This window comes from Micromys minutus, assembly GCF_963924665.1.
Source record: "Micromys minutus genome assembly, chromosome: 4".
Classification (NCBI taxonomy): Eukaryota; Metazoa; Chordata; class Mammalia; order Rodentia; family Muridae; genus Micromys; species Micromys minutus.
In genome coordinates, this window is record NC_137973.1 from 59,353,703 (window position 1) to 59,369,156 (window position 15,454).

At 42.7% G+C, this 15,454-nt stretch overlaps 1 protein-coding gene across 5 annotated transcripts in view; it reads left to right on the forward strand.

Annotated features, from left to right (window-relative positions):
• Nucleotides 1-570: 570 nt before the first annotated feature.
• Nucleotides 571-15,454, forward strand: part of CAMK2D (calcium/calmodulin dependent protein kinase II delta) — a gene marked incomplete at both ends in the record, with an annotated part of 242,524 nt that continues 227,640 nt past the window's right edge. For 2 of the 5 annotated variants that reach the window (XM_080915863.1, XM_080915866.1), the window contains 2 exons: nucleotides 573-1,087; nucleotides 2,654-2,748. In XM_080915863.1, coding sequence (XP_080771989.1) covers nucleotides 1,023-1,087; nucleotides 2,654-2,748 — 160 coding nt within the window. Of the gene's footprint in view, nucleotides 1,088-2,653; nucleotides 2,749-15,454 lie in introns of all 5 variants that reach the window. The other 3 variants (XM_080915867.1, XM_080915865.1, XM_080915864.1) reach the window with 3 other exon arrangements.

Consider the following 15,454-nt stretch of genomic DNA (forward strand, 5'->3'; position numbering starts at 1 on the left):
GGAAGGTGTGGCAGAGTGGTGCACTTTCTGCTTTAATTATGCTAGGGTTTATGGCCAAGCAAATGCTTATGGGGAGAGGGGGTGAAAGTAAAAACCGAAGCGAACCGTAGTGCCCTGACCACCCTTGTCCCTAGGTAAGGGACAGCCGGGCGCAGCAGAGGTGGCCAGGGCTGGCAGCCCCCGGTAGTCGCTGCGAGCCGGGGGACGTAGGGCCCGTGTCTGGGAGCAGTAAACGCGAACCGCGCCCAGATGCTAGGGTTGCATCCCTCGGCTTCCCGGGCGCCACAGCCATCCTGCCCGGGTAGAGACATCCCGGGTGTGGGAGCTGCGAATTGTCCCTCATTTTTCAGTCCCTTCGTGGATCACTGCGACACCTCAGTCCCATCCCCTTAAGCGCGCCCCAAGCTGCTCTGCACATCTCCCTCCGGTTTCCTTAGACGGCTGCGGGAGAGCAGCCCGGAGGGACGCCGTGGCTCGAGTCGCTAGAGGGAGGTGTGGGGCCGGCGAGGAGGGGGCTTCGCTGGGCGGGGAGAGGCGGGAGGAGGCGGGGAGGAGCCGCGGCTGCCAGCTTCGCCGGAGCCGAGCGAGCGAGCGCGATCCGTCGCCCCGCAGGTTCCCAGCCTTGCAGCCCCGAGGGGAGGGAGCGCGGGCCACCAGCGCTGCCTCAGTCCGCAGGAGCCAACGGCTGGGTGTTCACTCTTGGCCGCCGCCCGCCAACCCTAGCGCTGCGTTGAGCTCTCCGGGCGGCCTCGGTGACCTCGGCAGCCCCTCCTGACACCTCCACCACCGCCCCCGGCCCCTTCGGGAGCGCTCAGCCCTCGGCCGCGGGGAGGAGGAGGGACGGGGCGCGGGCTGGTCTGGCCACCTCGCCCCGCGCGCCCCGCCCCTGCGCGCACTCCCTAGCCGGCGAGCTACTTTCGGACAAGGAAAGTGAGGGCGGCCCCGGGTGACAGCGCGGCGGCGCCAGTCCCGGGAAGCCGCGTCTGTTCGCCTGTCGCCCGTCGCACTGTCCAGAACCTGCCATGGCTTCGACCACCACCTGCACCCGGTTCACCGACGAGTATCAGCTCTTCGAGGAGCTTGGAAAGTAAGTGTCCCTGCCTGGCATCTCCTCCCCGCGACCCTTAGTCTCCCTCGTGGGGACAGGGAGACCTCGGGCCGAGGCGGGGTGAAGGACCCTGGCTTGGTGCGGGTGGGGCACAGAGGGGAAGAAACCTTTGCCCTACTGTGGCGGGTGCCCGGGATCCCCAGCTCATCTCCTCCGGTCCTCCACCTCTCCACTGGAGACTTAGTGAATTTATGATCTCTGCAGTTGTAGCTGTCATCCTGAGAAGTGTGCGCGCACGCGAGTGTGAATGTGTGTGTGTGTGGGGGGGGGGGCTCGGAGAGAAAAAGAGATGCATGTAAAATGCAACATTTATCGCATTTTCAGTAGATGTCTTTTGCTCAGCCCGCGGTTTATCTGCTGTCTGACCCAGGTTCTGAAGAGCTAATGAGCACTCGCTCTCAGAAATGGTGCCATGTTTATCGATGCCTAAAGTTCAACTTGGCTTGGTGGAGAGTCTGGTTCGGTATCCAAGTAGTTGTTCCGTCCAGGAAAAGGGCCACCTAACAGAACCCATGTCCCTGCCCTGTATCCGCTATCCTTCTTTGCACTAAGATGACTCGCTCACCATCATTCTAGGATTTACCTGTACCTCGTTTCTGAGAGGATTTATTTATCCAGGCAGAGAGGAAAGCTCTGAAGCCTGGGAGAGCGCTTCCCAAGGGTAACCTAGCTTGTGTAAAAAAAAAAAAAAAAAAAAAAAAAAAAACGACCTTCTCCACTGAAGTGCCAGAACTTTGATATGTTAAGAAAGGACAGGGGAAGCCAGACACACAGTAGGGAGTGGGAGTGTTGGTTTATCAAGCATCAAACCCCAAACCAGTTCCTCTATCGCTAATTAACACTATCAGGGAAAGGATGCATGTGTGTGTGTGTGTGTGTGTGTGTGTGCTGTAGGTTTTTGTACAGTTGCATAAAAGGAAGTGTGAGCATTCTTAAATCAAATGAGAATGATATCTTTATAGATTATCTGCTGTTGAAACATGGAGACATGTCGGAAGAGCAGCTTAATTCAAATCTCTCCCCTCCCCCAGCCCAAACCAGGCAGAGAGAACTCACCTTACCCTAGGTCCTGTTAAAGCACACCAGCGGGCTCCAGATTTATGTTTTAATGAAAACAATCGCCATATTTACTTACTTGGAATCACATTAATTATTTTCCCACCGAAATAAACATGCAGGAATTTTTTTTCTTCTGTTCCCCAGCTCTGCTCTTTGCAGGGCTTGCTATGAGCATTTGGTGTTTTGTGAGTGTGAATTATAAATTGTTTTCAAATTTCATGTGCAAACAAGAGTGGTCATAATTGGCATTTTCTTCTATTTTGTTAATTAATAATCTGCGTGTTTCCAGTCAATTAAAAATTTTATTCCACAACATTAAAAAGAATCTGGGTTGGCAGGGAAGAATTATTTATTTTCTAGATAATGCTTTTATTATATTGATATTTGACAGACCACTAAAGACTCATAAAACCGCTCAGATTTGTGAGTTTGCAAGTGGATAGTAGATCTGATTATACTGATGACTTGCTAATTATTGGTTTCCAGGGGGGCATTCTCAGTGGTGAGAAGATGTATGAAAATCCCTACTGGACAAGAGTATGCTGCCAAAATTATCAACACCAAAAAGCTTTCTGCTAGGGGTGGGTATTTTAAACCACATTTATTTATATATGTTAGTTTTGCATTTGTTGTGTGAATTGTTGGTGTCTTCTAAGTAATTAGAGCATGTAGTTAAAATTGAATTTTAGATTTAGGTATCATATTACATACTCATATTTTTCCTTGCCAAAGTCCTCTTGGCCTGTATACTTTGAAAGTAAGTAAAAAATATATATATATATATATAATTGTTATTAACAAGTTATGTCTTCTGAGCAGTAATATAAATAAATATGTTGTCATAAGGGACCCTGCTAAAATCCTTTTAGAAGGAGCTTAGGATGAAAAAAATGCAAGTCTCATAACCGTCACTATTCCCTTTCACTTTTGAAACAAAAAAAAAAAAAATGGGTCATGGTTCAGTTGCGTGTATTTCAGTTGTAGTTACAGCTGAACTTGGTGCATTGAGGTATATTTAACTTCAGTGGCGTTGGGAAGCAGGGAGAAATCGTTCCTGTAATCTAGGAAGTCAGCATGGTTTTGACATTTGTAGCTAGGCCTTTCCTTGGTCTTCTGAATTCACCTTCCCACCAGATTCTGCAGTCTGTTTTACACCTTTATCTCATAGACACGGAGATGCTTCATCCAGAAAGCTGGTGACATAAGTTTAAAAAAAAAAAAAAAAAAAAAACCAACAACCGGAGCAGTGTGCCCACCTTATGATGATTATGATGATTATTTTGTTTAAAATCCAAAGAAACTACATATGCTGAAACTCTGGCATTAGAGTGACTAGGGTTCCTATGGTGTTTCCAAGGCAATTTATGGTTCAGTGAAATTAAACTGGAATCAAAAGAAACAGAATACCATAATGCAGACCCATCTCAGGGACCTGGTTTATTTTAAGTAATGAGAGGAAATTCCATGAGACTTAGTTTTCCTCACTGAATGTATCTTTTAAGACTTGCTACTTAAGGATGTCTGGGCATCATTGCCTTTGTCCTCTGCTCTGGTAAATGGAGTTTCAAATTCTGCTTTTAAGATGTACTTTAGGTTTCAGCTTATATATTCTCTTGGATGGAATTCCGTTGTAATTGTCTCATCTGATTTGCTATGGTTCTGAGAAAGAGCTATATGTAAACTGACCAGGAACACCATGGTGTCTTGGCATGAAAACTACTGAGGGACAGGCTATGCTAATTACATCTTCCTTTCAAGCCTCCACTCCATAGGAGTTGGTTTTCTCTCTCTCTCTCTCTTCCTCTCTTCCTCTCTCCCTCTCTCCCTCTCTCCCTCTCTCCCTCTCTCCCTCTCTCCCTCTCTGCCTCTCTCTCTCTCTCTCTCTCTCTCTCTCTCTCTCTCTCTCTCTCTCTCCCTCCCTCCCTCCCTCCCTCCCTCCCTCCCTTCCCCTCTCTCTCTCTCTCTCTCTCTCTCTCTCTCTGTCTCTCTTTTAGAATCACAAGGGATCCAGAAGCACAAACGCCAATTTTAGGGAAAGAAGAGTGAAAAGATTGAGCCAGGTTTTTGGCAATGGTGGGCTATCATTTTTTTGGGGGAGCGTTTATTACCATGCCTCTTCCAAGTCCTTTAATGGTTTGAAGTTTCTTCTCAGAACAAGTGAATTGGGAACTTCATTTTTTCTTACTAAGAGTCATGACGTTTTATCCATTTGCCCCATACTTCCGCTGTCCCCGCTCATCCTTTCTCCCCCTCCCTGATTAGCCCCCAGCAGTTTCTTCTGCCTACACCTCTGCCAGAGTTGCCCATTGGTTCCTGCTGAGCCTCTACCATCCCTCGTGTCTCAGAGGAACCCGGTCATCTTCCTTTCTGATTTTACGGTTATTTATTTATCGTTATTATCTTTAATACTGTGTGTGTGTGTGTGTGTGTGTGTGTGTGTGTGTGTGTGTACTTGTGAGTTCAGGTGCATTTGGAGGCCAGAGACATCCCCATAGTGGTAAGCCCTCAGGTGTGGGTAGTGGGAACTGAACTCCTCCTCTAGCCTGCAAGAGCAAGGATATCCCTCATTTGTTGAGTCATCTCTCCAGCCTCTTTCTCTGGTCTGTACACCCCCCCCCCCGCAATATAGAATATTTTTGTCCTGGAGTGATAAGCTTTGGATTTCAGTCCTGATTTTTTGTACCTGCTAGTTAGTGATCTTGAGCAATTTACTCATTTTAATCTGAGCCTCAGTCTTTTCATCTGTAAAATGGGGTGAGGTAGAATCCTTTCTTATAGGGTTTTGATGGATCTGTTTAGCTTAATGTATAGTGTAGAGAAGTGCCTATTACAAAGTCTATTCACAGTGAACAACAGCTTTTATATTATTCGATGGGAATGTGGTAGTGATCAAATGAAAGCATGTGCAAATTGTTGATCTAGTGACAGTCCTGATGTGGCCCGATTCAAATAGTGGTTCAGAGACTAGTTGTATCAAATGGATCCAATCATGTACTTTTCTAAGACCTCTGATTCTTCATCAATAAAATGGTAGTACTTATGCAATGAGCCTCATGGGGTGTCTTGTCAGTTTTCCTTATTACAAAGTTACTTACAACAATTATATGTAAAGAATAGAGTGTTTCCCACAAAATGCCCAGCAGCATTATTATACCAGCACACAGTTAGAGATGGCTCTGGACTAGCTTTACCAGTAGGGCATACATTTGTTTCAGTTGTATCCATGCTGAAGTACAAATTATCGGAGGGAAAAATCCCTGCTCTCACCTTTGCCAGGACATTGGCGTAGACAGCATGGAGAACCCTGAAGCCTCAGGACAGGGTACCTGGGTGAAATGCGGTCATTGTCACCTTTTAAAGTAGTTACGAGCTTTGTTGTTTCTTGCTGAGAACAAGGGCATCCTGAAACTTATGAAGTCTATTTAGACACTGTTGTTTTAAAATACAAATTTTGGAAGCTGGAGAGATGGTGTAGCAGTTAAGAGCCCTTGCTGATCTTGCAGAGGACCCAGGGTTTGATTCCCAGCGCCCAATGGCTAAGAACTGTCTGTAGCTCCAGATCCACAAGATCTGAGGCCCGCTCCTGCCCTCGAAGAGTATCGCATGCATGTGGTAAAACTTATGTGCAGGAAAATCATATACACGCATGAAATAAAAATGAGTAAATACTAAAACAAATTTAAATTCTCTTTTAATAACACTTTTTTTTTACAATAATCTAGCCTGAAGGTTTTTGCAGGAACATTTTTTTTTTTTGTATTTCTTTTAAATTTAATCATTCACTTTATATCCTTCTTACTGCTCCCCTCCTGGTCACCCCTCCCACAATTCTTACCCCACCCCCCTTCTCCTCTAGTCAGATGGGGGCTCCTGTGAGTATTCCCTCCCACCCAGCACTTCAAGTCTCTGTGGGGCTAGGTGCTTCCTCTCCCACTGAGGCCAGACAAGGCAGCCCAGCTAGAAGAACACATCCTGTGTACGGGCAACAGCTTTTGAGCTAGCCCTCCTAGGAACATTTCATAATGAGAAACACTCAAAGACAAATAGAGAGTCCAGTGCAATATAGTATGTTTAATGTTTTCACCCCAAAATAATTTTTTGGAGCTCTGACAGATACTTTTGTGGAATGGACAATTTTTGTGCAACTTTTGGTTTATATTATCTGACATAACATGCCTTTGTAAATCTAATCCTTAAGGCTTCGCATTTTAAAGACATGAAAATTTCTACTGCTCATTATTTTAAAACTCCTTTTGTGCTGGGAATTTAACCCAGGACCTCACACATGCTAGGCAAACACACTACCATTTAACTGTTATCTGCCCTCAGCTAATGTTCTTTAGCTGTAACAGACAAAAAGAGAAAGTGCCACTTGTCAATAAACCCAAGGCCATGATGGGAACTGGCAAACGTTTGGCTGGCTTGATTCCCGCACATGTCTGCGCATCCCTCCAGGCTGTCACTCAAGCTCTTTGCTGTGCCTGGACTGTAACGGGCGCAGCAGACGACAGCGTTGGCTGTATTCTAGCCTGTAACGGGCTCTCAGCAGACAGCGTTGGCTGTATTCGCTGTCACTGTTAGGCACACTCATCGTGTTTGGGAGACTCGGAGTCTGTTGAAGACTTTCTGGGTTCTGCATATGCACACAGAGCTTTCTCTATCTGTGTTGTTTTGCCTGTCTGTCAGCAGGCTCAGTACATCTCATTTGGCCTCTTGTTAAAAAACGTTTTTCCTTTAAAAACGTCCTAAGGGTGGCCAACACTTGATGTGGGGTCTGTAATTTACGAGTTCTTAAAAGCTGTGTTAATTAGAAATGTTCCAGTGTTGGTCTATATTTTGTCTATCCTCTGGGCATGGTTGGAACTGTTAGCTGTTACTAGGTGATGGGAAGGCAGCAGTCAGCTCATGGCCTTCAGAAATAGTTCCTGTGGTAGACGGTGCATCTCAAAAGTCCTCAGTAGGAGTGATGAATTCTCGAAATTCATTTTTTATCCTTAGTTGTATTTTTTATTAGATACTCTCTGTATTTACATTTGAAATGTTATCCCCTTCATCCACCCCATCCAATCCGCTGGAAATTCATTTTATACTGTGTATTTTCATCCTTAGAAAGCCTTTACTGCTATAGGACCAGGCATGCCCAGTTACTGTTTTCACAAACGGAAAGTTAATTAGAAGCTTGACGTAAACATGCAACCTGAGTATCTTTTTACATTTATTTTATTGCTAAATTTAGAAAGCTACATTTCTATGTATGATGTAGCAAATCATTTTAATTTTATTATGCTAGTTGTATTAATTTCTAACTCTGTAATGTTAGTCATCACGATGCCAGAGCTTTGGAGACGACCATATCTGTAAAGTCAGTGTTGTACATAGACCCCAAGTACCACTGTTGTGTTTGTTTGTTCGTTTGCTTTAAGAAAGATGTCGAAAACTGAGGCTTGCTGCTTTTGCCTTTTGGCATCAAGAAATGACCTGAGCCTCTCAACTTCATGCCTACATGCTTGACATGGAAGTAAAATTGAGACTCAGAGTGAGTGAAGATTCATTTCTTCCTTGCTGATTTGCTGTTTGGAACCAGTTGACACAGTAACACCAAAATGGCAAAACAGTGATGGGGATGGTGATGATGATGATGATGATGACATTTTCAGAAAAAGATTCTGTGTGTAAGCCTGAACTAGACTGTGCTATTTAAGTTACTTTGTATCTTATTGTGGTTAGTCTTTCTTACTTTTGTGTTTTAAAAGGTTTTTAAATGTTTTCCCCCCTGGGTCTGGATGTAAGCCACATGCATATCTTGCTTGCAGTCAGAGATGCTTGTGAGCCACCTGTGGGTGCTGGGAACTGAACCAGGGCCTCTGCAAGAGCAGCCAGTCCTCTTCCCTGCCGCGCTCTCTCTCCAGCCCCACATTCTTTTCCTTTCTATGGAAATGCTTTTCATACTATGTGTTTTGATCACATTTTCTATTCTTAACTTCTACCAGATCTTCTCCACCCTCCTCCTCACCCATAAAATTCTCACCTTTCCCTTTCTTCAGAAGACAAACAGGCAAACAATTTAGAACCATAGGCAAAGCGGAATAAGATAAGGAACACTCCTCCCCATCCCACACACACCTCTACACACCACAAACCAAAACTTGTAAAAACAACAAACCAGAAGCCATTGTATACAAATAAAAACTAGAAAGACCAAGAAAAAAAAAATGCCTAAACCAAGTACTATGAGAAAAAATGTCTATACAAACACCATTGGGTTTTCTCTGTATTGGCTATCCCTGGGCATGGGGCCTACCTCTCAGAGTGGCTAACATAACCACCGAAGCTCCACTGGAGAAAACTAAGCTTTCCCTTCAAGCAGATGTCAATTACAGGTAGCTTCTTGGTGAGGGGTGGGGGCCCTTGTCACCATCCCCCTCTTGGTGCTGAGACCCAGACTGGCTTGAACTGGTGCAGACCCTACGCCTGCTGCCAGTCTCTGTGACTTTACATGTGTGTTACCCCTGCCGTGTCTGGAGATCATGCTTCTTACATCGTCCGTGTATTCTTATGTGGGCCTTAACAGTGGACGTTTGTTTTCTTCAGCTAATGAATTCCATGATTGCTGATAGTCAAGCTACTTTCAGAGATGAAAATATTTTAATCTGCATCCAGGAGATAATCAGAATGTTTTTGGCTTTCCAACAATAAGGCAGACTGTTAATAAACAGTGTGATGTCAGGTACCCCTCTGTGATATTAAAAATATTCTCTGTCTCCTTGTGAGAGACTGCCCACTCACAAAAGACCTTTGTTTATACATTTAGATGAACACTTTCATTATCATTGATATTAAATGAAATCAATATAAAAATTTAATAAAAATTATCTTTTTAAAGTTATATTTAAAAGTATATTTTATATATTTTGTGCGTGTTTATGAGAGAGAGACTGTATGTGTGCATGTGTGTGTGTGTGTGTGTTAGTTTATCCAGGAATAGGCAGATGCATGTGTAAATCAGAAGAAAACATTCAAGAATGGTTTCTCTCCTTTCAGTATGTGGTTCCTGAGTGTTGGGCTCAGATCATCAGGAAACTTGGTGGCAATCACCTTTACCTGCTAAGCCATTTCTTCATCTTGTAAATAATCTCTTATGAGTCATTTTTATATTGGTCATGATGTATTAGTAATCATATACTGGGATTTTCTTGACATTATTTTTTGGCCACAAATATTTTCTTCCTCTCATTTTTTCTTTCTTTCTTTCATTCATTCTTTCTTTCTTTCTTTCTTTCTTTCTTTCTTTCTTTCTGTCTTTCTGTCTTTCTGTCTTTCTTTCTTTCATTTTTATAGTACATATTTTATTTACATTTCAAATGTTATCCCCTTTCCTGTTCTTTTTCTCCACAAACACCCTATCTCATCCTCCCTCCCCTGCTTCTATGAGGGTGCTCTCCCACCCCTCTTACCCCCCCCAAACCTTTTTCCATCCACCCTGACATTCCCTTACACTGGGGCATTGAGCCTTGGCAGGACCAAAGGCTTCTTCTCACATTGATGCTCAACAAGGCCATTTTCTGCTACATATGCAATGGAGCCATGGGTCTGTCCATGTGTACTCTTTGGATAGTGGTTTAGTACCTGGACTCTCTGTTTGGTTGATATTATTGTTCTTACGGGATTGCAAACCCCTTCAGCTCTTTCAGTCCTTTCTCTAACTCCTCCATTGTGGACCCAGTTCTCAGTTGAATGGTTGGCTCTGAGCATCCACCTCTGTATTTGTCATGATCTGGCAGAGCCTCTCAGGAGACAGCTATATCAAGCTCCCGTCAGCATGTACTTCTTGGCATCAGCAATAGTGTCTGGGTTTTGTGGCTGCATATGGGATGGATCTTATCCTTAAAGCTTTTTGCCTTGAGCCATTTCAGACGGCCATTGATGTTGGGATACGTTTCTTCAGCAGTTTTCCTTTCGTCCATTTTATTAGGGAGTGGTGTTTTTACAGTGTTTCTATATGTCACTGGCAATTAATTCACGGTTGTTTACACAGGGATCTGTGTCGAACAGCTTGTTATTGCGCATCTAGTGAAGTGCCCTGAGATGCACTAAATGGAGTATTAGCAGGCTTTTAATTCTTACACCAATCTATCTATTGACAACTTATAGTTCACTTCCTTTCATAAACATGTGCACATGAAAATTATTTAAGTTGGCGTTCAATAAATTTTGGATGTGATTGTAGCTGTCAGAGTACAAGGAAACTAAAGGTGACACAAAAAAGCATCATAGACGTCATAGTATGCTACAGTCCAACATGAGTGACATCATACAGTGTTTAAAGGATGAAAAGATGATTTTTTCCCTGGGGAGATCAAGGAAAGCTGTTTTTATTACTGTAGGTTTAAAGAGATTTAAAGTCACAAACCCCCACCCCTAAACCTGTCTCTGCAGTTTGAGGGAATGGATGAAATATCTGATTAGACAGAAAATAACATTGTATTGCTACAGTAGAGTTACCTGGACAAATACAGAGGTTTTTTTGTTTTTTTTTTTTTTTTTGGTGTTTTTAAATACAATTTGGTTTCATTTTATTTTATTTGTTGCATTGTAGGGGGTTATGAGTCAGGATTTCATTCTATGGCCCCTGCTGACTTGGGAGCTCAGGGCAGCTTTTAGTGTCCTCAGTGGGTGGAAGATACATAAGCCACACCCAGCTGTTTGGTTTATTGTATTGTGCTGCTGGACATTGGACCCAGGGCCCTGAACACACCAGCCTAGAACTCTACCCCTGAGCTGTGTGCAGTTCAGCCCTTCGAGACGAAACTACTCTAAGTAAAGCAGGGCACTTTTTAGCTGACAGAACTACTCTGATTCCAGTTAGGATGTACACAAATTCGGGGAACCTGCCTCATCGGTGGTTGTATCAAGTTGCAGACCTCCTTTTTCTGACCCTTTTTACTCTCCCCATCAATAACACCATCTTCAGTAATGATTTAGAAACATGAAATGCTGTTAGCATTATGAAGAGTGCCTTGTAGGTGAGACGGGTGCAAATCCCTCCCCTGCTGGGTTTCATTTCTGTCTGCATTGGGGCCTCCTCATATGTTGTGGGGGGCCTCTAACAAGGTGGGGGGGTCAGGGTCAGTAGTTCATGCAGGAAGCCCTAGGATAAGCCAGACATGATAGCAGAGGCCTGTAATTCCAGATTTTGAGAGGTGGGGCAGAAGGATCCAAAGTTCAAGGCCATCCTTGTCTGTATAAGAGGTCTGCTTGGGCTATGTGAAAGAGACCTTGTCTAAAAAAAGAAAAAGAAACAAAAGAAAGAAAAGAAAAGAAAAAAAAAGAAAAGGGAAAGTGGGAGAGTGAGTATTTCAAGCCAGTTTCTCTTACTCTGAAGGCCAATTGTCCATTTTTCTACCCCACGGGCCGCTGGTACCCAGAACTGAACTCTTCTAAATTTCCTTGGGCTCTAGGGCCTGGAGAGGTACATCTTGGAAAATACATTTAAAATTCCAACTTGGGAGAAAAGATAACATTTTAATCACCATGGTAACATAAGATTCAGTCGAAGTTTCAGACGACTCTGTTACTTTATAGAAGGAAAAATAATACACTGGGAAATGCTGTGAGAATGCTGGGAAAGGGACCGGAAGAGTTTGTGTGAGACTGTGCAGTGAGTTCCTAGGATCCCTGAATGAAGCACTTCTTACTGTCGAGAAAAACAGCCACTGAACCAAAGGAGGAGTAAGAGACACATGTGCAGGGGGCGGGCGTTCTAGTTTTCTGTTTCATTCAGTTTGACTGGTGAGAAAGGAAGACATTTTGTTGTTTGTAGTTGCTTTTTCAATATTAGTATTGAGTGTGTCAGACTCATCCAAAAGAATGGAGGAACTAAAAGGAAGTAAAAAGTTGCATCCAGTGTACATTGTGAAAATGGGTGTAGCAGGAATTGGACAGGTATCGAGATGACATGTGATAATATTGGTTAACAGTTAATCCTTCTACAGAAGGCTCTTAACTGTTTTTAGATTACGCAGGTGTTTGGAGTTTCTCATTTCATGAATTTTGGAATACACAGATATATTTAACTTTGAAACAGCAGTCAATTGCTCAAAAATCCTCTAGTTGGCTCCGTGACCGGGCTGTTTCCTGTACTTTGGAAGCTGTCTCTGAGTACCTGGCTCATGTTTATCCCTTCTCAGTCCAAGAGTCAGTTACTGTCCCTGAGGATTTTCAGAGTGAAACCCCTTATCAGCCTTCCAGCTTATTTTTAATTTAACTGGAAGATCTTCAGTAATGGAAAACTTATACACTCATTATGTAGGTTAATTGTAATTTATTTTATATTGTACAATATAGACTCAAAGACTAAAAGGCATTATTTTTATGTATTAATGTATTATTTTGGCCTGGCAGGATGTCTGGGTGGGGAAAGGGGCTTACTCCCCAAGCCTGGTAACTTCATTTTGATCTGATCCCTAGACTTCATGTAAAGGTGAATGAAGAGAGGCAACTGCACGAAGTTGTCTTCTGACCTTCTCATACAGACTCATATGCATACAATAATAATAGTAGTAATAATAATAATAATAGTAACAGCAACAACAACACACAGACTCATACACATATAATAATAACAATACAACAACAACAACAACCACAACAACGATGATGATGACGACAATAAAAATATCACTTTACCTTTTCCATAAAGGTCTTCGAAAGTTACACAGTATTTGGGATTTTTAATAATGAAGTGTTTTTTTCCCTATAGTTTTGAAGAAGCTTTATTAATATGATGTGCACCCTGAAAATTTAAGAATAATTTAAATGAATTTAAAGGCTTGTTAAAAACTAGGCCTGGAGGGATGTCTCAGCAGGTAAGAGCGCTTGCTGTTCTTGCAGAGGACTGAAATTCAGGGTTCAGTGCTCATATTGGGTCACCTGCCTGTATCAGGGAATTTGAGGATCTCTTCTAGATTCGTGGAACCTGCATGCACACACACACACACACACACACACACACACAGAGAGAGAGAGAGAGAGAGAGAGCAAAACTTCAGTGCTTTTTAAAAAGAATTAATATAGCAAGAAAAAGTTTATCAACAATACCATTCTGTGCATGGCTGAGTTGTGTTCTGTTATGCTATTTTTAGTTAAGCTGAAGGTGAAAGTTTCTGTGGGGGAAACAGTTTGCCGTATTGGGGAGGTCTGTGTTTAGGAGTTGTGTCATCCACCACTGCTGTCTTCCCTGAGTGCTGTCTGGATTTCTCACACATTCCAAGCACCTGTGCTTGTCCTTTTCCAAGTGTTCTCTGTCACTTTGAAATTTGTAACTATTCATTCCAATTGGAGATCAGTTTCCCTCTTTTTACAGACCCTTTCACTGGCTTCCCAAACAGGCTTTCCGGCTGACAGTTGTTACATTGTTAACACACACTTATTCAATCCATCCTTAGACCTTTCAGCCTTCTGAGCAACTTGATAACGTCTTGCCTACAGAGTAGAGTTTCTATCCTCTGGTAGGGTGGTCCTCAACCTTCCTAAGGATAAGACCCTCTAATCCAGTACCTCATGTTGTTGCGACCCCCCATCATAAAATTATTTTCATTGCTACTTCTTAATTTTCATTTTGCTACTATTATGAATTGCAATGTTAATATCAGTGTTTTCGGATGGTCTTGCATGACCTTGTGAAAAGGGGACAAACCTGCAGGTCGACAAACTCAGATCTCATATTTCCAGCTCTACTGGGGTGGAAGCTAAACTGAAAACTACAGACTTGTGAGAGGCTGTTATGAGCTATGCCTTTGAGGAAGTGTTTTAAGACTAGGAAGAGGTAGCTGTACTGTTGAGGCTACTGTGCGGAGGAAGGACAAAGTCTGGAACCTCCCTAAGGACGGAATGTGAAGGGTGAGCATTCCAAATAGTGTTGAAATCTTCCTCCTTCCTTTAAGACTCAGCTCAGGTGCTACCTCCCCTATGACATCACCTCTCTCTACCCAGAAGGGCCTCCCCCACTTTGGTCTTTTGTCATTGAATTGCTTATAGCACCTTTCCCCTTTTAGTACAGTTATACTTGCTACAGTTTCGAGGTTCCCTGTGGAGATTCTTAATTTATGTTAAAATCTGCCTGTGCGGTGTTTATAATATAACACCACAAGTACTTGTCACTGTTGAATGAGTAGAGAAATGACTGAGGAAATGAATCCATGATAGGCTGTCTCTCAGAGACAGCAGGTGAGTGACAGGGGAGCTAGAGCTCTATTTCAGATGCACTCACAAATGAACTGCTGATTCACGAATTATTTCCTCTCTTCTCTTGGTATGCATCCTGCCTTGTCTAATCCTGTAGTTTTTCTGAGCAAACTTTTTTTTTCCCTGAAATTTCTCATTGCTATTTCCCCCTTGTTCTATTATACAATGACTGTTAATCAGGGTGTGGTAGAATTTTTATGCCTACGAGCCCCATTTCAATACCACCAGACTTAGGTCATCATTATGCTGACTTTAAAATGTATTTATAAACTTTAAATTTATAAAATATAAATTATAAAATGAAATTATAAACTTTGATCATACTTCTGAAAGAAATTATTAATTTTCACAAATACATTTAAAGTGACTTATAGCATAAAATACCTATACTAGTGTATAATTTAGAAAAGTATAGAAAAGCTAAAAAGGGACATATTTATGTCTTTTGAAGCAAGCACTGATAACATTTTTGTTATTTATTTCTTATGAAAGTTTATAACATTTTATTTTAAAATTTTATTTACATTTATTTATTTTGTGTTACATGTCGGCGACTGACTTTGCCTGTATCTGAAGGTTAGAGGACACCTTGCAGCAATTCTGGATAAGGGTCAGGTCATCAGGCTTGTGTTAGAGTTTCTTAATCTGCTGAGCCGTCTCAGCCGGCCCCTACCTTTCCAAAGCCTAACCTACTTCCTTCCCTGTCCCGTCCTTCTCTCTTTCCAACTAGACATGTTGGTCTGCATTTTTACTTAAAAATTACATGTCCCTGTGTTGTGGCAATTGCTTTGAATACTTACTAACAGCACCCTGCTTGGCTGAGGAAGTGAACACCAGCTGATTATTTCATAGCCTTCTTTCCGTTAACTTGAGTCCTTTACTATCACAGGTAATGGATACAACTTTGGTAAAATGTTTCAGAGTTCTGCTCCTTTATGTAGATTCACCAAGGAGAAGCACTGAGAAGAGAGTTAAGTGTTTTCAGAGTTCTTTGTCACGTTGCTTCCTGGAGGCTTTGTCCATTCCCTCTGCGGACATTTAATT